The sequence below is a fragment of the Pangasianodon hypophthalmus genome, chromosome 16, assembly GCF_027358585.1.
Source record: "Pangasianodon hypophthalmus isolate fPanHyp1 chromosome 16, fPanHyp1.pri, whole genome shotgun sequence".
In the NCBI taxonomy this organism is placed as follows: domain Eukaryota; kingdom Metazoa; phylum Chordata; class Actinopteri; order Siluriformes; family Pangasiidae; genus Pangasianodon; species Pangasianodon hypophthalmus.
In genome coordinates this window covers 19,358,122-19,382,870 of record NC_069725.1, presented here as the reverse complement: position 1 = coordinate 19,382,870, position 24,749 = coordinate 19,358,122, and the positions used below count along the sequence as shown (strand labels likewise).

The following is a 24,749-nucleotide window of genomic DNA, read 5'->3' as shown; positions in this document are numbered from 1 at the left end:
AACTGTAATGAACTTCCTGGTTACACAACTGCACTATTTCACAATGTAGTACACAGTTATAGAAGGGAGTCATTTATAATCGCACTATCAGGTGTCACCCAGATGAGGACAGGTTCCTTTCTGAGTTTTTACTTGCCACCTTTGCCTCTGGCTTGCTCATTAGGGATACATTTATACATTTAAAATTTACATCCTGAATTTAAATATTTCTGTAAAGCTGCTTTGTGACAATATCCACTGTTAAAAGCACTATAAGAATAAAATTTGATTGAATTGAATGAGTGTACACAATTTTTTTTCTGGCCTCCCAGTATTTCATTTGCAAAAGTTTCTAGTTTCTATAAGAAAAGTAGCCTTTCTTTCAGCAGGGTCATAGGCATCTGACCAGTTAATATCCAGAGGAAGCCTAAGCAGGAAAGTACATTGAAAGTGTGTATAATTTGTTCATTTGATATAGACATTTCATGGTCAAAAAACAAACAAACAAACAAACAAACAAACAAGCAAACAAAAAAACACCCTGAATCTCAGTGCAAAAAATGACATCTTAGCAAGTAAAAATATCTTAAATATAATCAGATTTCTCTAGTATTTCCTATTATAAGATTACAATTAACCAAATATAAGATTATTAAACCTATTTCTAGACATTTTTAATCATTTCAAACTTTCTTGTTCTATTAGCAAATCATTTCTAGAAATAAATGCTTAAATTTAGCAAAATGATCTGCCAACAGAACAAGACTATTTCAAAGTGGCAGTGGTAGTGGAAGTGGTTAAGATGTTGGCCTTCTGATTGGAAGGTTGAGGGTTCAAATCCCAACACTGTCAAGCTGCCACTGCTGGGCCCTTGAGCAAGGCCCTTAACCCTCAACTGCTCAGTTGTATAAATGAGATAATTGTAAGCTGCTCTGGATAAGGGCGTCTACCAAATGCTGTAAATGTAAATGACTATATCAAGCTTGGAATTAGTATAAATGTCTAGAAATAGGTTTTAATAATCATATATTTGCTTTGGTCCAATCATGTAATAGGAAATACTAGATAAATTTGACTATATTCAAGATATAGATGCTAAGATGCCATTTGTTGCAGTGCTCTAATGACATGTTACTTTAGGATTATTGAGTGACGTTGTGAGAAAATGTCAGTAATATAGCTGGGTATTTAAATATATTACATGGAACCTGGTAGCCTAATGTAATAGGTTACATGGCCCTGCTCTGTGAATGTATGGTTAAATGTTTTCAGGTTTTAAAAGGTCCTATATTTTTCTGAGATCAGTTCTTTAGTTCTGCTGCTGCAGTGGCTCCTCCTGCACATGCACACTGAGCTGGTTCCTCACTGAGCTGGTTCCTCACTGAGCTGGTGTTGTCTCTCAAAATATCTTAATAAGATTAAAGTTTAATCTCCTGTCCCTCTAGGTGTTGACTAGACTACACCTCAAAGTTAAAATAATCTCCAACAGCCTTAAACAAGTGAAATACATCGCTCTCAGTTGGTTGATCAGCTTCACAGGATGCCAGCTTCCATGAAGAGGCGTGGCCACTTGCTCCCCACGTGACCTCGACAGCTCGAGCTATTCAGGACCTAACGGCCGGTTCTGTTCACTGACAGGACGGAATGCAAACAGGGTTGCCAGTTCCACGATTATCCCTCTACTTAAAACTACTTTTGATACAGCATCTGATACAGATGCATACCTTACTGATCCTCAGATCACCACAGATTACACTGGAAATGCCCAGTAAGAGCCTTAAACTTCACAGCACACACATGTAGTCTTCCCTTACATCCTCACCCATTTATTAGCTCTGTAGGTTACTCAAAATCTGAAAAATCTCATGTCTAATTTTGACAATATATATATATATATATATACACACACACACACACACACACACACACACACACACACACACACACACATATATATATATATATATATATATATATATATATATATATATATATATATATATATATATACACACATATATAAATATAAATTGTTTTAAATGAATAGTAAAATTTAACCTTAGTACTATACAATTTATACAATTATTATAATTTAACAATATATTGTATAATGTATTCAAATTTTTTTAATGTAACAGTCATAATGGTGGGCTGTAAAATCCGTGTGTATAGGATTAGGAAGGGGTATATTTTTTTAAAATACATGCAAAAATAAATAAATCAATCAATAAATAAATAAATGAAAATGCACAGAATTGTATTTGGCCTGGTTAGAAATAGCTATTGCGCTGCATGTATTTATAGCGCGACTGGCAACCCTGCTTGTAACGACCGTGGTGTTAGAGAGGCTGAACTTTCAGGCTCAGCGCGTGCAGCTTCGTTTCAGTTTGTCGCACGAGTAAGTCGCTTGATTGGGAAGCATGGCGGAAAACGGGGTGAACAGCGGAACAGCTACTTTTGACAAACCCAAGGTGAGTGTATTTGTTTCTTTTCCATCAGGGTGGAATTAGCGTTTGCTGATACTTTGTTTCTGGCACCTGACCCAGAATTTTTCAGAGTATTGCTTCCTCTTCTGCTTCTTTTTCTTCTTCTTCTTCTTCTTCTGCTATATTATTATTATTATTATTATTATTGTTGTTGTTGTTGTTGTTGTTGTCATTGTTAATAATAATAATAATAATAATAATAATAATAATAATAGTAGAAGCAATAAAATAATAATAGTAATAGAAAGCATATGGACTGGCATGCTTGTATACTGTACACTGCATCCTGGGTACTACACTATACTACTCCTCAAGCCTCACACACCTTTTATGCCTTTTTACCTAGAAAGGTGTGTGTAGTGTGCCTTCAATGTATCTTTAATCTCTTCTTAAAGGTACAATATGTCCACAATTCCAGGTATAAGAAACGTACAAATTATATAAGGTGACCACCCCGGCGACAAGGAAAGCGAGGCTACACACTATTTCCTAATAGTCACACTATTTCCTTGTAGGTGTAAGCTGCAAAGTATGACGTAAGCTACAGTTTGCAATTTGTTTGCAGTCCTAATCCATTCTCACTTCAGCAGTTCTGAAGTCTGTCAGTCTGTCCTCACATTTAAGTCCATAAACTCAAGTCAAATACTGAACGGAATATTCATCCGAACCCCAACACACACACACACACACACACACACACAGCTTACTCACTCATTAAGGTGAGTGCCTTAATGAAGTGCATTAGGCTGTAGTCATGTAGTTTGAATGCCATTATTTAAAGTTAAACAGATTTACATGTTAGAGCATGAAATAAGTCAGTAGTCAAGTCATAAATAAGTGAGTTGAGATCAAGTTAGAGGTCCTGACTATCATGCATGACTGCTATTTCATCATGTGACTATCAAACAGTTGAATTCACTCATAGTCACAGTTATGTCAGAATTACCTTATTTTTGTGCCCAGTTTATGGGAACATATGTATATGGCTACTAGCTTAAAGACTTCAACAAAATCAACAGTACTAAATGCAGCCTTTTCATTAAACATTTCCAGGAAAAAAAAAAAAAACAGTCATGAATTCAAACAAAAGTGTACACACAAAATGAACCATTATATAAAATTTATTCAGTAAGATTCTACTGACTGCATTAATACTTATCACTTCATGTCTGACACTATTTTTTTTTAAGGCATTAATATTTGAGATCTTTGGAGTACTGGAAATGTTGAATACTAGGGGATGTGACCCAATGTGGGGTTGCTTGAATTACAAATCACATTCTCCTCTTTTGTTTCACTGAATTATTTCACAAATAAATCTTAGAAATATTGAAGATGGATTTTGTGTGCTAATATTTTGAAATGTTACTGGGTGTCACATTCAGACAAGCCACGTTTAAATTAGCGTGTGATATTTGAGTCTTTTCACTATCCTGACACACTGCACTAGTGTAGTTCAGCAAAAAAAAGGAACAAATTTTCAAAGGACAAAATTACTTACGTAGCCTACTATTCTAGACCATTATTGAGCACTAACACTAACGAGTTTTCTTATTAAAGTTAGTGTTCAAATTTTAAAAACCTCTAATGTCGCCTTCAAACCTACCAAAAGGTCTGTTTTGTGTACCAGTCCTCTGGATTTCAAGTGTAAGGTCAGAGTTTTCACTTTGAGACGCAGCCCATGACAACAATCATGACGACGGCGCAATGTTTTAAATAGAGACAGATCTCGTCACCATGTTTAACATCAGTGAACATAAAATCACTAAACATTTTACTGTTCGACTTAGAAACCTGACAGATGGGATATTTTGGCTCTTAGCGCTGTGCTATCTAGTGAATGTTGCTTGTAAATCTTCCAGATGTACAGGTTTATGCGAATAATGCTACTTGTGTTACCGCTGCGTCTGCATGCACATGCAAAGTTATGTGTATGACTCATGGGGTGGATGTTCCAATAACAACACATGTTATTGACATAATAAAATAAAAAATAATAAAAAATTTTACAGAAGTCCTATGTTATAATTGTGGAATTTAAAAAACTGTAGGTTGGTCAAGGCTTGGGGATGCAAAAATCCATTCGGGGTCGTTTGCCCAAAAGGTTTGGGAACCCCTGGTTTAAAGTGTTATTCACATACCTAGGGTTTTATTATTATTATTTATTACTACTATTATTACATAATAGTAAATAGTACACATAGTAGGCCATTTTGAACACAGCCGTTAAACCACTGTGGCAGTACCAGATAAAATCTCCAATGCAGGTTGTAAGTCTTAGGTTAGATTTCTTTTTGAGTGCTTAGGATGTTTAGTTCCACTTTCAATAAAGAAAAATCAAGCAACGTTGTTTGAGAGTACAGGAGTCAAGCAAGTCATTTTATGTCTATTGGTCCAGTGGTGATGCCATTCAGCAGGATGCTGAAAACCAAAGTGAAGAAAAGGCAGTTCCAAGAAGCTCGCATTTCACCCACTCTTCCCTCAAAGAGTGCTGACTGAAAGTCATGCCCTTTGGAGTCATTTATCTTACTCAGCATACAGCGAGCAAAGATATAACTGATACAACAGTTCAGCTGATAGGAGGCTTTATGATGTCCTCTGATCTGAACATGACCCTTTGCGCTTCACGTTATCATGACAGTGTAATAGTGAGGAGAGGTCACTGGGTGTATCACGCCATTGATTAGTATTAACTGGGGAATTAAAGCGTTGCCTTCTGTTACTATTATCGTATTACACCCGCCATGTGTTGAGGTTTTTGATCACATTTGTAGGTAGCGTCGCACGGAGGCAGCTGGTGTAAATTAAGAGCTGGTGTCTTTTAAAGATAAAAAAAAAAAAGAGATCAGTATAAGTACATTTCTGCCATCCAGATCAGATTATTTGCTGTTAACAAATGTCTTGAGGTGGATTATTTTGTATTTTTTGGAGCCAAGCACCCCGCCACCACCACCAATTGATCAGATATTTTTCAGCCTGATTCACTGACACATGCATGTCACTTCATCAGCAGTGACTGAGATGGTGCATGTGAAATATAGTTGTGGGTGTAATGAAAGCAAAGGTTACAGCTTTTCTGTTTACCATGTTTGGTATTCAACGGAAAGATGCATGAAAGCATGAACACAGTAAGGCCAACTAATAGTTTGTCCCACCTCATTATTATTATGACATTGAGTAGATCATTTTAGATCATTGATATTAATTTTAGCTCTACTATCTAATTTGATGACCAGCCATCACTGGTGTTGCATATATCCTTTTCAAAAAATACATAATTCTGCTTGGATGTTGTACTCAACGTTTCTACAGGGTGTCTGAAAAGTCAGGAATGAGATTCAATGAGAGTAAAACTACATATACTTAATTTTGTATTTATTAATTACAACATATCCTCTACATGTTCACGATTATATTCACTCTCTACACATTTTCCCAGCTACTGTATCATGTTTTTGCGGACTTTGCTCAAAATATTCCCAAAACGCATCCAGAACGAATCTGAAACTGAACTTGAACTTGGTTCAATGGTTGAAAACTGAGAATTGCATTACACACTAAGGGATTTGTTAGTTTCCAACTCTTAAATACAAACACATTGTGACAAACAGAAAACTATAGTAGATCATAGATTGTACGTTATTTGCTGCAGTAAACATGGAGGCACACAGATGGATGCAGATTCTCCACACTAATCCACTCCCATGCATGAAAACTATGTCCTTGGAAGACATGCAGTGATTTCTAATGCATTGTAAAGGACACACAGTGGAGGCCTTACTTCTGAGATGGACCATCTGGCAGTGCATTCCCTAATAAAACAAAATTCTCCACAATTTACCCAAATGTTGCACACAGGGTTTTTTTCTCCTTAGCTAAGACCATACACTCCAATTTTCAAAAATTAATCAATGAGATGTTTGAGTTTAGGTTACATGTAGAAATCTAGAAATGGGTCCAGAGGTTTCTGAAGGCCCTAAAGGTCCAGTCATGTTCTTAACAGATGCATTCGTTTTCACCATCACCTGCATGATGGACATATTTACACCGATTCAGTGTGTGGACAGCTGTGTTTGTACGGCATGTTTACAGACTACAGTGGAAAAATGCACTCACACTGATCTGATCCCTGACTTGACCAGACCCGTGCTGTTTTTTTTTTTAATATCCATAATTGTATACTTATATACATACTATGTTGTACATCCACCTGTAAAAAAGATACAAAAGATACAAAGATGGCAAACGATACAATTTTCATGAATATAACTTCTGACTTAAAATATGAAAGCTCGTCAGATGAAGATGAAAAGGAAGAAGGGACGCCAGTTTTACCAGAAGCACCTTTAACAGGAATGTAGAAATGAGTGTAGCTAGCTGACAGGCTATAAAGTGAGTGTAGCTTCTTTAGAAACTGCTAGTGGAGCGAAAATAAACAAAATATTTGGCCATATTGTGCCCAAAATGTCAGTTACTGAATATTAATTTCTTGTTTAGAGAACTGTTTTATAAAAGCAATATCCCACTTGCAATCATGCAGCATACTGAATATTGGCATGGCTGTGATTAGCTATGGCTACAGCACCCTTGCTCATGTGATATTGCTTACATAAACCTTACCATTACGTCCCCTTAAACACTGGAAAAACCCAGAGGCAGAAATAATAGCACTGTCAGCATGTAATAATAAATGCTGTAAATGCATCTTTAAGTGAAGTTGTGCCACAAACTTCCTATCTAAGCACTCGTCACTTCCACATGAAAGTAAAAACCTCCAACTCTTGCAACTTTTTTGTTGTGTTCCATCGGATTCCTGTCCTGAAGCAACTAGAAGCCCTTTAATAGTGAGCAACAACAGGGAGCCTCCTATTCTTTTCTATATTTGTATTCGTTCAATCCCAACAATGTACATGTGTTTTGGTTGTATATTGGTTCCATCCCTATTTCCAGTCCAGTACTAGCCCTGATACTGAACTTTGGCCCCCCTGATGGGTTATTACACTAGGACCCCTGCCCACACAGTTTTCATTCTGCTTGTGACCCCTGCCTACACAGGAATCATTCCTCTCTTTACAGCATCTGTCAATATTAGAGCATAACATACCTACTTTTACCGCTGCTCTGTAGGGGATCATAGTTTCTGTATTGTGAAACATGGCAATAAAGCAGGTCAGTCCAGATTTAAGACCCTTTTCATAAGGGCCTGACAGTGGAAGCCTGGCAGGCCTTGGATTTAAACTCACAAGCACACTAGCACTAGCACAGGACATTTTCTGGTGAGCTACCATTTCTGTCGACTGCATAATGTAAGGTAAAGTGCAAAAGCTTTGACTCTGCATGCACAAGAGCAGACTTTGGATAAGCTATACTTAGTATCACAAAGAGAATCTGAATCTGTAAGACATCTGTAATATACATTGACTTGAATCAATAATTGTATGCTTTTGAGGATCAAAATTTGACTTTCAATAAAAATTGAACAATACTAAAATGACTTCCCAACATGTTTTTAATGAAGAACAAAAATCATTTCAAAACCTCTTTCTTTCTTTCTTGCTTTCTTTCTCTGGTCTCAACTCATATGTGCACAGGACTGTGTTTTTATACTATTTGTGCAGTAAAACAGTTATTTTTAATTTGTACTTGTCTAAGATATTTTTAAACAAATTTAGCTGGTTCTGTTTCCCAAAATTTTCAATTTCATTTAAACTGTCAGACCAGGCAGTTACTAAGGATAAATAAATGAACGAATGAACACTGGTATTTTCTTTCCAGTAAGCTTCATACCCAGCTGCTTTCTCAAGCCTGCTTGAAAGTTTAAAAATAAAAAAAACCTCCCAGTTTCATGACTTTTTTTTTTTTTTGCATCCCACGGGATCCCAGTCCTGATGCACACTTGTAGACTCAATCAAATAGCCTGCGAAAAAAAAAACATATATTGCACCTTCTGTTTGTATTTGTATCTGTATAGACAATGTTATCTGTCTCAAAATCTCCATACACACCATACTATTTCTCCACATTCTTCAATTTGTCTTTGTTTGGTAGATTGGGTAATAAGACTATGTATAATGGATTATATGTCATGCTTATTGACCTACAGGTTGAACTGCATGTACATCTTGATGGTGCCATCCGGATCGAGACCATACTTGATGTGGCCAAGTAAGAGCAAATTTAATTTATGTTTATTTATTTAAAAAAAGCAAGGACACATTTAACTAGATCATTTGATGGACAGGAATTAAGATTGGCCTCAGTCTAAATAATAAAGTTATTTATCATAAGATTTCTCCCGATCTGACTAAATTGAATATTGCTTTATAACTCAATGTATAACTTTAAAGAAATACATTCAAAGATAAAAGGGCATGTAATGCTAGGAAAAATAATTATAAGTAACTGATATGGTCCATTATCAATTATAAATAACCAAAGTATATCAGCTGATATAATTTTATATATATCATCAACAATGGAAGATACATTTAGTTAAAGATCACTTTAGTTAAATTGATATGATTGCTCAAACTGAAATAAACAGCCCAAAAACACAAATTTCTAGGATAACGAAACCATAAAACAAGCCCACTGCACTTACAGCTACTACTGTTCACATCTTCGGCTGGCTGTCTGATAGACGTGGCAGTTTGAAAACTGGATTATTCATCCATAACTGGCTACACAACAGGAATGTGTGTATCTCCAAAAAGCTTAAATTCAGATGTTGCTTCTATGCGTCATTGATGAGTGAGTGTGAGGGAGAAAAAACTTGTTCCACGACATTATACAGGCCAAACGTTTAAAGGCTAAAGATATTCAATTTCAGTTTCTCCACAACTCCATACATGTTACCATACATTTCTTTTTGCAAGTTGATTAGGGCATCTTCTCTGTTCATATCAGAGGTCATCTTAAAACAATCCATTAGGGACAGATATATTTCAGCTTTAATTCACTATATAAAAAGTTTACATACACCAAGGTGACTTCATGACTTTTAGATGCTTCTGATTAGCCAATTGTCATAATTAGGAGTTAATTAAAAGTTAACTGTATTTAGCTATATTTAAGGGCCAGTGCCTTTTTGCCCTTGATAACCAAGCAACTCAGCCAGTACCTCAGAAAAAGAACTGTGGACCTCCACAAGTTCGGTTCCTCCTTAGGAGCAATTTCCAAACAACTGAAGGGACCACAAGCAACGGTACAAACATTTGTATGCAAATATTAACACACATACTGTATCGTGTAGGAAAGACGCATAAATTAACTCCCATGGATAAACATACTTTGGTCTGGAATGTTCAACTGAACCCCAAGACAACAACAAAGGCGTTGGAGTTGGTTACTATTATCTATATACCATCATCCAGCAGAGTCAGTTCTTTATTTCACCTTTATTTTAGCAGAATCTCATTGAGATGGAATCACTTTTGTAACCTTACAAAAGAGTTTAAAACAAGTACTCACCAGATTGTGGAGTTTTATAGGCTTAGATGTTAAAGAGTTCTTCTAGATTTTATCCATTTTTTGGAATCTGAACTTTGGTCCTATTTGACAGTCAAATAGCAGATGTGAGCCATTCTCTTCCTGTAAAAGGTGTCCAATGTGTGGGCTAACCAGGCACAGATTTTGTTACTGGCAAAACCTGAATGGTCTGGTATTTGTGTATTTTCAGAATAACTGATCATTTGCCAAAGACAACCACACACAAAAGATTAAACTTAGAATTACTTTAGTAGGCCATGGATACAGCTGTGTGAACGTAGATGTAGGTGATCACTGTTTTATTGGTGTGTTATTGATCTATTGAGCTACAGTAAATAAAATGTCACATGGAGCCTAGTGAAAATTCACATGGAGTTAGTTTTACACCACTGAGGTGTTAGGAAAAGAAGTTATGAGACCTCCGTGAAAGTAATTAGCACATTATTACTTACTGTTGCATGGGAGTGTGTGTGATCACATTAATCTTCCTCTGACTGTGTTTCAGGAGGCGAGGTATTACCCTCCCTGCAACCACAGTGCCCGAGATGACCAGCCTGTGCTCAATGGATAAGCCGGGAACACTCACCGAATTCTTGGGCAAGTTTAACCAGTACATGCATGTCATTGCGTAAGTATTACCTTAGCTGAAACATAGCAAAATTGATCATTTAGATTATTAATAAAGTAAACACAGTAAGTGTATTGAAAGTATTTTATTTGTAAAGAGAGCATCTGCACTGAGGGTTAATATGCAGCTGGACAGTGTGGTGTCCATTACATTACTGTCTGCCAGAGGGTAGGGTAGACTGTTTTTGTTTTTTTTTTTACCGCTGTGGTTGGTATGTAACATAGTCTTTGCCTAGGCAAGAATATAATGGAAATGGTGCAGTGTGAAATATGATTATGGTTGAGGTGCCTGGGGTTGTGGAAAACCGGTAGCTTTCTACACCCCCACACCTATCAGCTAATCCTTGCAGTGTGTACAGAATGTACATATTGACCAGTACTGTAATTACAATATGTGCTTATTTCACACAAAGCATTAGCATAAATGATTTTCATAGGAAAAAAACCATAAAGTCAGTGCAGATTGTAGCAATAGTCTGAAACCCTACTACAACCTAGGTTTGTTCTAAAGTCCCATATATTTTAAAGCATTTTCTAGCCAGAGCCATGAAACATCAAACACATACCATGTAGACTTGTTTTATGATGAGGAAATTAAACAGTTTTATTTTCTTTTCCACAATGCAGTAATTCTGAAAGAATGTTTTGAGAGGCACCATGAAAAGTCCGAGCATGAGAAACATATTGTTTGATTTGTCTCGTGCTGGACTTCCTTCTTTCTTTATTTTGCTTTAGTTCTGAGCACTAGAACAGGGGTGTCCAACCTTATCCACAAAGGGTTAAAACAGATTCCACCTTTTTAAATCAGTTGAGCTTGACTTTCAGTAGACTATCAGGTGTGTCTTCTGCTTGGTTGGAATGAAAGCCTGTACCCACACCGGCCCTTTGTGGATAAGACTGGACACCTCTATACTGGAATCAGTGCTTCTGAAGAGTTAATGAGATGCTGCCATTGTTTAGACTTTTCAGCTTAGTTTGTGTCAAGTGCCTACCAGCGTAAGGAGGTTTGTATCAGTTGGTTAAAAAAAAAAAGTAACCGGGTCAGAGGTCTGCTACATGCTGTTTTGAGAACTGTGGCTTCATGATTCCAGGATGTACTTATTTTCTGAAAATCTCACATCCTGCTTGCACTACTCTTTAATTAAGCAATATAGCATGAGCAAGAGTGGGGTTGTTCTGAATATTGGCATGACTGTGATTAGCTACGGCCGAGTCATAGCTGAACACGATTCCAAGTGCGATGTTGTTCTATACAACAGTTCTATAATCAAGGTATTATCATTGGGTAAGTGAAATTTTGGACACAATATGGCCAACTGTTCTGTTTATTTTTGCTCTGCTAGCGGAAATAGATCCCGATGACGCCACACTCATCTTCTAGTACGTCGGCTAGCTGGCTAGCTAGCTCACATTGATTTGTCCATTCCTGTTAAACGTGCTTCTGGTAAAAATGGCGTCCTCTTCTTCCTTTTCATCTTTATCTGAAGAGCTTTCATAGTTTAAACTAAAAGTTATATTCCTGATAATGATCGTTTGCCATGTCCGCCGATGATGTCACTAACACCACTGTAGTAACCGTTTCGAACTAAGACCGACCAATCAAATTAGTGGACCAGAACTAACTGTTGTATAATGATAACTATGACAAGATACTGAGGTGTCAGACATTGCTCTGAATAGTTAAAACCTCAGCTTAGATTTTATATCACACAGTACTTTGCATAATAATACTGTGCTGAAGTCAAATTAGCAGTATACATACAATTTATAAAAATAGTCCCAGAAGCCCTTCACATGCTTGGGAGTTCCCCTGATGGTGGGAAGGCAGGTGTGTGTACACAGGTGGGAATATGACAAGGACTAAAAAAACAACTCTGCTGCATATTTACAACAAAACAAAGCAAGAACTAGTTATATATTTAACACTGCTGTTTCAGTTTGTTACACTCATGTAAAAAAAACAAAAAGTATAACAGCAATATAGAGGTCTTTTGGTTTGTTGTGCTAATTACCTGCTTCATGTTGTGGCTGTAGAGGGGACAGAGAGGCCATTAAAAGAATTGCCTATGAGTTTGTGGAGACCAAAGCTAAAGAAGGAGTGATTTACGTGGAGGTGAGGTACAGCCCGCACTTATTGGCCAACTGCAAAGTGGAGCCGATACATTGGAACCAGAAAGAGTGAGGCATCCGTAGAAGAATCATATCTTAATTTAACCAAAAATACATTTCGATTTATTTTTTGACCTTGTCTTTATCTCATATTTCTCTTGCCAGAGGTGACGTGACACCAGACGACGTGGTGCATCTTGTGAATGAGGGCCTGAAGGAGGGAGAGAAAGCCTTCAGGATCAAAGCTAGGTCCATTTTGTGCTGCATGCGGCACATGCCAAGTAACGTACCCCTCTTTCACTCTCACTCTCACTCACTTCCTCTCTCCTGCCCCGTGTGTACATTATGTCCTGATCTGGGTGAGAGTGAAGAGAAGCTTAATTTACTGCTAGTCCCTATGAGGAATCTCTCAGCTCACTCTTAACTGTGTCTGCCTGTTGGAGATCAGCATCTACGTGTTATGCTTATTTGGTTGTACATCATTTTGATTTATCATCTTGCTGCTATCTACAGTGTGGTATTTAAAAAGAGGAGGCGTGGAGAGGAAGTAGAGTAGCTTGGTGCTCAACGCGTTCTCGGCTTCTCTCCCAAACAGTAAATCTTGACTTCTGTGCTTTCTCTTTTAATCCATACTTGAATCACAAAACCAAAACTTGGAACAGTTCGTAATTTACACAAGAGATTCCAAATGTGTAGTTCTGCGTGTTGATTTCTTGAATCTGACTGGTCAAAAGGCATCAATGAATTTTCTATAACAGGAGCTCATAATAACAGGACAGCAACTAATTCACAGGGATTTGATAAAGTGAACACTACATAATCTAAATGGATTTAAAAATCATATCATCTAAAGAAAAGCTTATAATCATTATATGGATATGGTGATGTTTTCTGTAAGGAGAAGTTTAATTAACATTTATGTTAATTAGTCTCCAGTGTCAGAGCGTTGTATCAGTCAGTAAGTTTTCCACCATGGGAAAGTCTTCATGAGAAAAGACTTTGTGCTTCGTAGTTTTTCAGAAACTTGACAAGCTGCATATTTTTTATCTTAAATTGTCTTCAAAGTCTTAATTAACTTAATTGATGGAACAGCTGTTTATATCCGTTATAATAAGAACTGACGTGTTTCACGAATGTTCCACAACATTAAATAGAAATATAAACGGATAAAAAAAATGACTTTCTTTGATTAATGAAAGAAATTTAATCATTCAGCAGCATTAAATGTAACTATAAACAGATAAAAAATACAACACTGGTTCTTTAATTAATGAAAAAAGTCATCGCTGGCACACTGATAAGAGGAATAAAACACTTCAGGACATTCTGTTATTAGAAAATAATCAACACCACTCTATCACTGATTACTTTCCTATAGCAGCGTGTCCTGTACTGTTTTAGTACCATATGTATCTAATCCATACATAATGTATATCACTTATAAAAGAAGTGTAGTGTATATAGATGTTGGAGAGTGGGAATTTGTTAATATTAAAATATATTTGTGATTTATGAAAAGAAATACTACATGGTATTGTACCTGTTTCCTGCAGAATGTTGTAAAATAAAGTTAGCTCTTGTACAGAAGAGCAAGCTGATAGCAATGCCAGCTAATGCTAACCTCAGATATACAGTGAATATATATATGAAAAAATGTGTGTGTGTGTGTGTGTGTGTGTGTCATATAAATATCGAACAATCCTATGAATGTTGCATGTGAAATCTGAGTCTGTGCTCACTGCAATTTCACACTACTGATGTACGCTTGCAGTGCTCCATATGTAATACACACAGCTCCTTCACCACCAAGAATACACTGTATGATCACGAAATGACTATCATTAGACCTTTATTTATGTTTCAAATTGATGGATAGTCTAGTAAGAACATTAGGCCTGGTCCTAATGTTGCCCTTTTAACACATCTGTTGCCCTTTTATGCACTAATAAATCATGTGTGTGTGTTTTCTCTGTGCAGACTGGTCCATGGAAGTGGTGGAGTTATGTAAGAAGTATCGAAACGATGGCGTAGTGGCCATAGATATAGCAGGAGATGAATCTCTAAACTGTGAAACCTGTCCTCTTCACCGCGAAGCCTATGAGGTACAAATTCCCCCTTTTGCTACAGTTTATATAAAAAGGTATACCACATCACTGTCGAATTCTCAATTCTGACTGCTTAGAAGGTAATTTTTTTTTTAAAACAGCAGCTTAGATTCGGGTGCAAAGCAAAGCACTTGCTATAATGCGCTATCATTTCTACAGTAACCTCTAATTCTCGGGGACATGTATCGCAGATACGCCACATACATTGATTAATGATTTGTCGATTCTAGTTTTCTGAGAGGAAATGTATATAGCATTTTGGAAGGAGTCTCCAGTGTCGCTCTAACTACTTTGTAACATTCAGAGAAAAAGTTGTCAATTAACTTGTTTTGCAGATGTTCCACAACATGAAATGTAACTATAACCTGATAAAAGCTAGGACATATTGTTCTTTGCTGTGGTATAAGAGGAAAACACCACATCAGGATGTGCTGTCAGTGGAAATAGTAAGCCTGTTGTTGATTATTTTCCTCTAACATCATGCCTCATTGTGTTTTATTCCTTACATATCCAATACGTGTTCCTCCAGGAGCAGATTAAGATTATTGCTGGAATAAACTCAGATACACTTGGCAAATAGGGATCCTTGACATTGCGTGATGGAAGAGAGCCGTAAAGTTTCTTCACATTTGACCACCGTGGCTGTTGTGCCTATTTTGATAAGCAAGGAAAGATATTAATTGACCTTTATCAGTGCTATTATGAAATCGCCATAGTGGAATTTGGTAACTGCTAGGAAAAGCATATCATTAGGCTATCACATTGCTTATCTATAACTTGTTGATTCATTCAAGGTCTCCCGTGACACTGCAAGTCACTTTCACATTTTTACACTTAACCATGGTGCAAAATATCGTTTTTAAAGGAACTGGCTGAAGAATTAGTGTAAAGCAGTAGCCACAAAGTACTGAGTTGAAATCCAAATAATACAATCTCACAAGTAACAGAAAACATGCAGTACTCTTTTCTTTTTATGAATATTCAAATAAAGGGATTGGTTTTGGGTTGGGTTTCTTGAATGTTTTCAGACATTTTTTTATTTCCAAAGGGCAAATTACAGGCTGTGTGTTAGGCGGTTCAGCCATGGGCTGTTGACACACTCGGGATTGCGTGGCTGGCCATTTGGAACATTGTGTTATAGGGAGGAACCCACTACACTGGGAACTGTGCACAGCTAAATTGAGAGAGTAGATTCTCAAAAAATACGGAGGAAATGAAAGAAGTCCCAGGAGTACATGTCTGTGGTATGATGTTTTGTAAAGTGACTATGCTATGACATCTGTTTATGCCATTCTTGTGAGGTTCAGTTCCCTTCAGTTCTTTGCATATCATATTGTCAAGATGGAGAACACAAGCATATAGCGTAACCTGTCTGGTGAATGCATTACAGACATAAAAAAACCGAGCATGCTGCATCTTAGGACATGGGGTGTTTAAGTCACTTGTTCACTGATTTATACACAGGTGGAAATCTGTTTTACTTTGTATTGTTTTGCACACACTGGACTGAAAAAGATCTCTCTATTTTATGCATATGCATATGCAATAAATCAGTGACGAGCTGGTGTGAAGCATTAGTCCTCTGACATAGATTGTTTTCCAATAGCAGCGCATACCAAAGTGTTTCACTCCTCTATCTGTTTATGGTTTCATGTAATGTTTGGCATGTTACAGCTTGTTGCTTGCAGCTTGTTACAGAAACTGCAAACTCCAAAGTCTTTTTCTTCCTTAGACTTTCCTGAGATGGAAACCTTAAAGCAACAGCTTTACCTTTGACTCTTACTGACACTGGAGACTCTTTCCAAAAATGTTAAAGAAGCATCTGCTTACAGAAAAACTTCACAAAAAAAAAAAAAATTCACCATATCAATGATTGTATGTTTTTTTTTTAAATAACAAGTTTTAATCAGTTTAATATTAGACTTTGATTATGTGGAGCTTCCACTATACAAGTACTTGTAAAAATAAATAAATAAATAAATAAATAAAAGCTGTTACTATAGAAACAATAATGTATTAGAACTGTAATTTGCAGCTGCACTGTCAGCTGCTGTTACAGAAAACTGATATCTTCTAACCAATCAGAATTGAGAATCCAGCAGCTTAGTGGTTTAAACGTGCATAACGGCATCTGTTGTTGACAGGAAGCAGAGAAAAGTGGCATCCACAGAACAGTGCATGCGGGAGAGGTCGGCCCTTCATCTGTTGTGAGAGAGGTGAGGCCTTGTTTCTTTCTGTAACAGCTTCTTCCTGTGCTCATACACTGACAAGTGAGATGCGAAACAGACCGACCCTTATCTACTCTCTGTGCAAGAATGATAACACAATTATCAAGATGTGGAAGCTGAGCATGTTGTAAAAGTAGGACCACACAGTCACAAGTGTAAAGCACTTCATCTTAGCAGTGCTACTGTTCAGCCAGACTTAATTTCTCCAACAGCACAAGCACATAGATTCTGGTTTAATATTAAGAGATTTTGAATTGAAGATTTCTGCATAACGATGATATAACATTGATCATGATAAATGGTATTGTGATATGTTTATAATTACATTGGCAGCATCTGATTATGCAGATTTAGCATATGCAATTTCCCCACTGCGGGACAAATAAAGGAATATCTTACTCTTACTCTTATCTGATTTGATGTAAAATTATATTTTTGCCCCTTCATTTTCAGTGTAGATATTAAATAAAAGTAAAAAAAATAATCCTTTTCTCACAAGTTCTTTAAAAATGTACCACTGCTGTCTTGCTGGCACTTTGTTAGCAAACCTATATATCATGATCCATATCAAGTTAAGAAAAAACATATAGTCTAAAAAATAAGTATAATGATATGATATTTATGTCATACCACATACCACACCAGCAATTTTTCAACCTAATCTTTATCTACCACATTTGCATTGTATGTGTGATAACCACCACCAAGAAATAACTAGCGTGAAAGCCTTACTAGTATTGCTCCAGTCTTAGCTAAGACTGCATAAGACTTTCTCTTGTGTGTGGTGTTGTTCCTCTTTTGGCTGCTCCTGTTAGGGGTCTCCACAGCAGATCATTGGTCTGTGTATTTGATTTGACACAGTTTTTACGCCGGATGCCCTTCCTGATGCAACCCTCCCCAATTTTATCCAGGCTTGGGACCGGCACTGGGAGCGCAGTGTTGCACACAGCCCCAGTGGCTGGGGTTGGTTCCCTGTTCGGGGACTGAACCCGGGCCCCAGCAGTGAGAGCACTGTGACCTAACCCCTAGTCCTCCAGGGACCCTTATGTGTGTATGAGCCTAAAACCTTTATTGTTGTACGTACTGTAACTGTCGTAGTTTTGAATTTCATATTGTATAGTCATATACGTGAGCTCCCAGTAAAGAGATTTTTTTTTTTCTCTGTACTGGGACATTCTTGAAATTCTTATCTATCATAGTCAGCCTTAGTCCACAGATTAGGTTTTAAAAAAAACCCGGCTGTTAAAAGCAGATCATGTTCTGCAGAGGGCGTTAACAAAATGCTCCAGTTACAGAGAAATAGAAGTGGTCGCTGGCTGAGTCAAAGCTCAGCTGTTTATACCCATAGTAGTTTTGCTTCTACTTTGTTAATAGTTTATGCCAGTGAAATACCAGCACAATCCTAAATGTGCCGTATTCCCACAGCTCCCAGAGCCCTGTGCTTTAAATTAGCTTACATGGTTCAGTAAACCATGGCCCCATGCCGAATGAATCATTTTGCATCATTTTCGTTCACACCTCATTTATCGTAGTGACACACCAAGACAAACACTTGGCCTCTCTCTGTCCGAAGAGGCAAAGTGCCACAACCCAGGCCTGCACTCACGTTTTGCAATGTTTCTGTAAATAAAATATATCACGGATATAATATGGATGGATTTAGCAAACATACAAAGAGTTGGAGTGAATTATAAGACAAATTGTCAGTCAGAATTCTCAGTTAAGCTTCTTCCTTTTTTCCTTAACATTTGTGTTTCCTCTGCAGGCTGTCGAAGTGCTGAAAGCAGAGCGTATTGGACATGGTTATCACACAATCGAAGACGAAGTTCTGTACAAACAGCTGCTTGAACAGAATATGCATTTCGAGGTAAAAAAAAAAAAAAAACGCCAAATGCAATTTCCTTAGCTTTTGATGAGGTTGCCTTATGTTATTTATTTATTTTTTTAAATGTTTTTTTTCTATTTAAACTTAAAGTATTTAAATTAAAACTGCAGTAATCCACTAGAACAGTGTAGTGATGAGATTATTGCAGTGTTCCTTGGTCACACATTAAATAATAGTTCTTTAACAGTAATTAAGGACACGTTAGCGTGGTTATGCACAGGAAGTGCCTATAAATGATATATTTTTTATTTCAGTCCATAATGTGTTATACATAGTGTACAGTACAAGTGAAATGTTTAGAAACATGAACCGCACATATTTTCCATGGTCATTTTAATAAAGACATTTTAATAAAGGATTATGGTAGAAATGTGTAAATAGTGAAATCAGTGCACGCATTTGCAAAATGGGTTTGACTTTCCCCAAACAATTAGTTTTCGTTCAGAACTTAGGAGAAGAAGCAGACAAAGTGCTTGGCCTTGGAAATTGAGAAAATTTTGATAAGCCTCGTGGGTGATGTTCCCTCATGAAACTGAAAACAAAAATAAGAGTTTAAAAGCTTTGATTTGTTTAACACTTCTTACACATCAAAAATTCACTGCATACTGTGTTATTTTATAGTGTTAATGTCATTATGATTATTATTATTTTAAAATTGTAGAATGTAGAAAATGGTACTGTGTATGTATAGTAGGAAATGGTACTGTATATTTATGGCTACAAAGGTGCAGTAGCAAATGAACGTTACCTTGTTTTCACTCTATAGACATATGGAGCTAATGTTAAGAATTATTACAAGATATTGAGAGTTGAGAGGGGAGTACTAATAAAATAAGAGAAAAAAACTGCAAGCTGGTGTTTTATCTCCCCCTGGTGGAAGCTGCAAACATCAGTTTACTATCAAACTGTTACAAGTGTGAGGATTTACACTTGTAAATCCTGCGCATGGAGTACCCCCTGTCCTGCACATTTCAGTAGCTTCCCTGCTCTAACACACCCGCTTCAACTCAGGAATGGCTCTAAATGGGTCAGGTGTGTTAAAGCAGGGAAAACACTCAGTTTTTAAACTGCACTAAGACACAATGAGTGCAGCAAGTCTATAGAGTGCTAACATTTCTGGTGTAGTGTGACTCAGCTAACTTGCGTGTGCCGTTTCAGACATGTCCAGTCTCCAGTATAATGACAGGAGCTTGTGATCCAGACTTCACTAAGCATCCACTCATCAGGTAAATCTGGCTCAGGTGACTCACGTGAACTCAAATGCGCTGCATTCTAACAAAAGGAATGACTACCAAACTATTTTGGACTATTATCTAGAATGAACAAAGTTTCCCTTATTGTTTTGGGTGAAATTATAAATTATTATAATACTAAATTGTGTATTTTATATAAAAAGATTTGCTCATTTTATAAGGGGTGCCAATAATTCTGAAGGGCACTTTAGCACCACTTTTAAAATAAAAACTCTTAGTTAGAGAATCAACTGTTTTTAAATGTAAAATGTCTTGAATCAAACATGTTTAAGTATTTAATTACCTTTTATTTTTTTTAACCTAAATTGCCATGGTCTCTCTTTCATCTCCTAATGATTTTGTGGCCAAAAGTGTTGAAGAATTACTTTTAATTGTGAAACCATTTTAATGGGGTTTTATTGGCTAAATCTAACAGTTTAAATTTTCACTCATTCACAGATGGGTTTCAGTATTTCTAATTCAGCTGTGTTGTTTTAACACATGTAACGGTTGAAAATCAGGATGAATTCAAGACTGTATCAACATGAGCATCTCTGTATCCGAGAAGTCTGGCACCACATGTCCTTTTTCCTTTTATGATATTGTTTATGCATTTCTCTCCATGCTTCTCTGTCCCTGTGAGTCCCAGTGAGAGAGGCGTGGCCTACCTGCTCACCAAAGCTAACACCTTTTCCAATACCGAATCACATTACGTCACATGATGGACGTTTGTCTTTTTGTATGCAGGTTCAAGGAAGACAAAGCAAACTACTCTCTGAATACGGACGACCCTCTGATTTTAAACTCCACCTTGGACTCTGACTACCAGGCTGCGAAGCAGTACATGGGCTTTACTGAAGAAGAGTTTATGCGGCTGGTGAGAGACTTTTTTTTTTTTTTTCCCTGACTTTTTACAGAGGGAGCTTGTTTCGTGTCAAATCTGTAAACAGCTTAGATTCATTGTGGTTCATTGTGGGTAAGAAAATATGTAGATCAACCAAAAAGCTAGTTTAACAGAAAAAGATTATTGATTCTCTTTGTAAAGAATAAAACGTGACCTCATACCGTTATAGGAAAATAATCAACAACAGAATGTTGCGATGCATCCCAATGCAGTTATCAGTTGATCATTTTCAAATGACGTCACTTCCGGAAGTGTTTTATTCCTCTTATACCACAGCAATTTGCCAACATTTTAATTTTATATTTGTTAAACAATGATGTATTTTATCGACTTATAATTTTCATTTTGTTGAATATGCACAAAACAAGTTAGTTCCTGATATCACTTTGTATCTCTTAAAGTTAATAAGACAAAAAACCTGCAGCTTGTCATGTTCCCATGAAACTAAAAAGCAGAAACTCCTCAAATCTGAGAATTTTGCTTTGGTGGAAAAATGACCAGCCATTACAAAGTTCTGACACTGGATAAAAGTCGACAAAATATTGATTTACTAAATTTGATTTACAGATGGCACTACTGTCAGAGCTACCGTTATAGAAAATTAATCAATACCTTCTGAGCAATCAGAATCGAGAATTCAACATCACTGTGGTATAAAGTAGCTGAGTCTACGTACAGCTTCATATCATTCCATGTAATGCAGAGGTTAAAGGTTATGTTTCTGTGCTGATATGGGAAAAATGAAAAGAAAAAGAAAAAAACAATAAAATAAAGAAGCAATCACAGTGTGGCACATAATCTTGTATAAAAACTGTATATTTTCTGTTTGGCAGAACATAAATGCAGCCAAGTCGTGCTTCTTGCCTGAAAAGGAGAAGAAGGACTTACTGAATCAGCTCTACGAGGCCTATGGCATGATCAACGACACTAGCTTCTAAGCACAGATCACCTAACCGAAAGCAGACTGAGCCTTTCCGATACACTCCCACAGGAATTAAATCCCTTAACTAAGCACTTACTTCAATAACAGAGAGCACTCCCTCTTTTTGTGTTTACCACACAGTAATTAAGTACCACCTCACATTTATATATATATATATATATATATATATATATATATATATATATATATATATATATATATATATATATATATATATATATACATACACACAGTAATTAAGTACCACCTCACATTTATATATATATATATATATATATATATATATATATATATATATATATATATATATATACACAATGGCGTAAATATTAAATAGATAAAATCCTGAAATGCTAATCCTTCTGCTTTTGTGGCTGCAGTGCAGACACCTTTACAGCTCTGATGAAGTACGAACAAGGTCAGATCATTTTATTAAAACCAGCATATGGCAAAATAAATATAAAATGGAAAGCCGGAATTAGGATATGGATAATGTATTTCTTTAAGATGTTAAATTCAGAATTATTGGCACCCTTCATTAAGAATCTTACATCATGTGTTGTGTTCAGGTGAAAGCAAAACTCTTTGGTCTTGCACACCATCAGCAACAAAATGGAGATTAAATACAACACAACGCACCTGATATGCGCAGTACAATATGGTGGGGGCTGTTTGGTGGGGCTGGCCGGTGGTTTAGTGGCTCTTGTGACGATTGCTGTAGCAGGATATTTTGGCCCACAACCTTGTTGCCTTTGCCAGGAGGTTCAGACTTGGCCAAAGATAGAGCTTTCAACAAGATGATGAGCCAAACGTAAAATATTAATTGTAGGGATACTGGTAATTGTGAAACTAGAGATAAAATTGCTATATTTTAAAAAACATTTAAATAAAACTACACAATGTCCTGACCTGTTATTCTTTTTATGGAGGGTGCCAATATTTCTGGAGGGCAGTGTACTACAGTACATCAGTTTAGCTTGTTGCATCTAATAGAAGTTGGAGATTTCAAAGATAATAACATTTTTTTTCAATAATTTTTTACTCCAGATTGTTGTGAATACAAACCCAGGTTTAGAGCTCCAGCTGGTGCTTTTTAAAATGAATTAATTATATGTTTGTATGCCTTTTTAATATTGTTCATGTATGTAAATCTCTTGTTTTTTTTTTTTAAACACCATGCACACATCGCAACAACATGACTCAAGATGTGTGTTCTGAAATATGTGAATATGTGTATAATATTTTCTTTATTTGAATGCAAGGAAATACATTGTGGGCCGGCCCTCGTTTACAACAGTGCTGAATTGATGGGTTTTGCATAAAAAGCTGCTCTATCAATGTCTGTACACTTTATTAGGCTTGTTTTTTTTTTTTTTTTTTTTTTTTTTTAAATAATGGGAGATTGGGCCCTCAATTGCTTTCGCTGGATTCAGAGGTATAATTGATTATAGTTTTGATTATAACAAATGGATTAATGTGATTAGCATTTGTGAATGATTGATAGCTGTGTGTATTACATAACCTGCATTTTTACATGCATTTTTATGTCCATTTTTCCTGTAAGGCCTATTTTACCAGGAGTGTCTTCATCAACCAGCAGGCACCTCTGTGTCTGAGAAACAACACACATTCATAAAAAGGTTTTCAGACTGAGGTTTAATGTGATGTTGAGCCATTTTGTGAGGAGACACTTGACATCAGGTCAGAATAAAACACAAATTAGCATGGTGCGAGGTGATTCCTTATGGTTTATCGTGTGGTCTGTTATGGCTAGGATCACATTTTAGGTACGAATTATGGTATCTTATGAGCTATGGAAAAATAAAATACAGGACAGCTGACTGCACTTGCTGAAAATCATTATTTATGCTGAAAGATGTGTTTTAGCTTGGACTGAAATGCCCTAAGACAGACCAAATAAGTATTTTTTTTCTATTTATGCATTTATTTTTAGCCTACTAACCTGTGCATCATGAACAAAGTCTTAGTTGTTGTTGTTTTTTTTTATTGGATTGATATATTTTTAATTGCCCAAGATTCCTTATTCCAAGGCTTAAGCAATCTTTACACCAAGCCTTAATCATGTATTCCTTGTATTTATACATGATAATATAATCCTCATGCAGTCATTCTTTTTACGTAACACTTTTTGGCTGCTTCCTGTGCAGACGTACATATCAGGGGTTCTTAAACTTTTTGTATCCAGGACCCGCTTTAACTGTAAAATAAATTGCATGGAGTGCCTCAGTAATGATTTACATAAAGAACATTTTTAAGATGTCTACAATAATATGTTGTCTAATAATTTCTGTTAAATAGAGCTTTTTATTGCTGGACTTTCCACTGACAGAACACAATAGCTTCAAACTAACATTGTTTTTAATACTGAGGTGATTGAGGTTTTAATTAAATGCATTCAATTCAAGTGACTTGTTGAGCAGACTGATACCTGTAAGAAGTCAGTAATAAATATAATAACTTTCACATTGGTGGTGTGTGATTTCTACTAGCGCTGCATATATTATATTATATTGAAGAAAAAATGCAATGACTTGTTAAATAATGTGATATGCAGTAAGATAACACTGATAAAATGTGTAAAATCAATTTAAAATATATATTATATATCATATATATACATACACACAGACACACACAGTACTGTGCAAAAGTCTTAGGCACTCTATTTTTTATAACAAAGTACAAACTTTCTTATAGATTTTTATTTTATGACTTCTACATTATTGATTCAGCACAAAAACT

At 36.3% G+C, this 24,749-nt stretch overlaps 1 protein-coding gene across 1 annotated transcript; it reads left to right on the top strand.

The window, feature by feature from the left end:
• The first annotated feature begins 2,318 nt into the window (after window positions 1-2,318).
• On the top strand, window positions 2,319-24,470 carry ada (adenosine deaminase). The gene is made up of 11 exons (XM_026920207.3): window positions 2,319-2,450; window positions 8,569-8,630; window positions 10,459-10,581; window positions 12,615-12,758; window positions 12,855-12,970; window positions 14,667-14,791; window positions 16,939-17,010; window positions 18,788-18,889; window positions 20,066-20,133; window positions 20,887-21,016; window positions 21,877-24,470. Exons 1-11 carry the CDS (start codon window positions 2,400-2,402, stop codon window positions 21,979-21,981), a joined length of 1,098 nt encoding a protein of 365 aa, XP_026776008.2. The 5' UTR covers window positions 2,319-2,399; the 3' UTR covers window positions 21,982-24,470.
• Window positions 24,471-24,749: the final 279 nt, after the last annotated feature.

Excerpts from the sequence above, each read along its gene's own strand:
- ada (XM_026920207.3), top strand. The coding sequence starts at position 2,400 with ATGGCGGAAAACGGGGTGAACAGCGGAACAGCTACTTTTGACAAACCC. Across the intron at positions 12,971-14,666 it reads CTGCATGCGGCACATGCCAA|ACTGGTCCATGGAAGTGGTG; the intron begins GTAACGTACCCC and ends TTCTCTGTGCAG. Across the intron at positions 14,792-16,938 it reads TTCACCGCGAAGCCTATGAG|GAAGCAGAGAAAAGTGGCAT; the intron begins GTACAAATTCCC and ends TGTTGTTGACAG.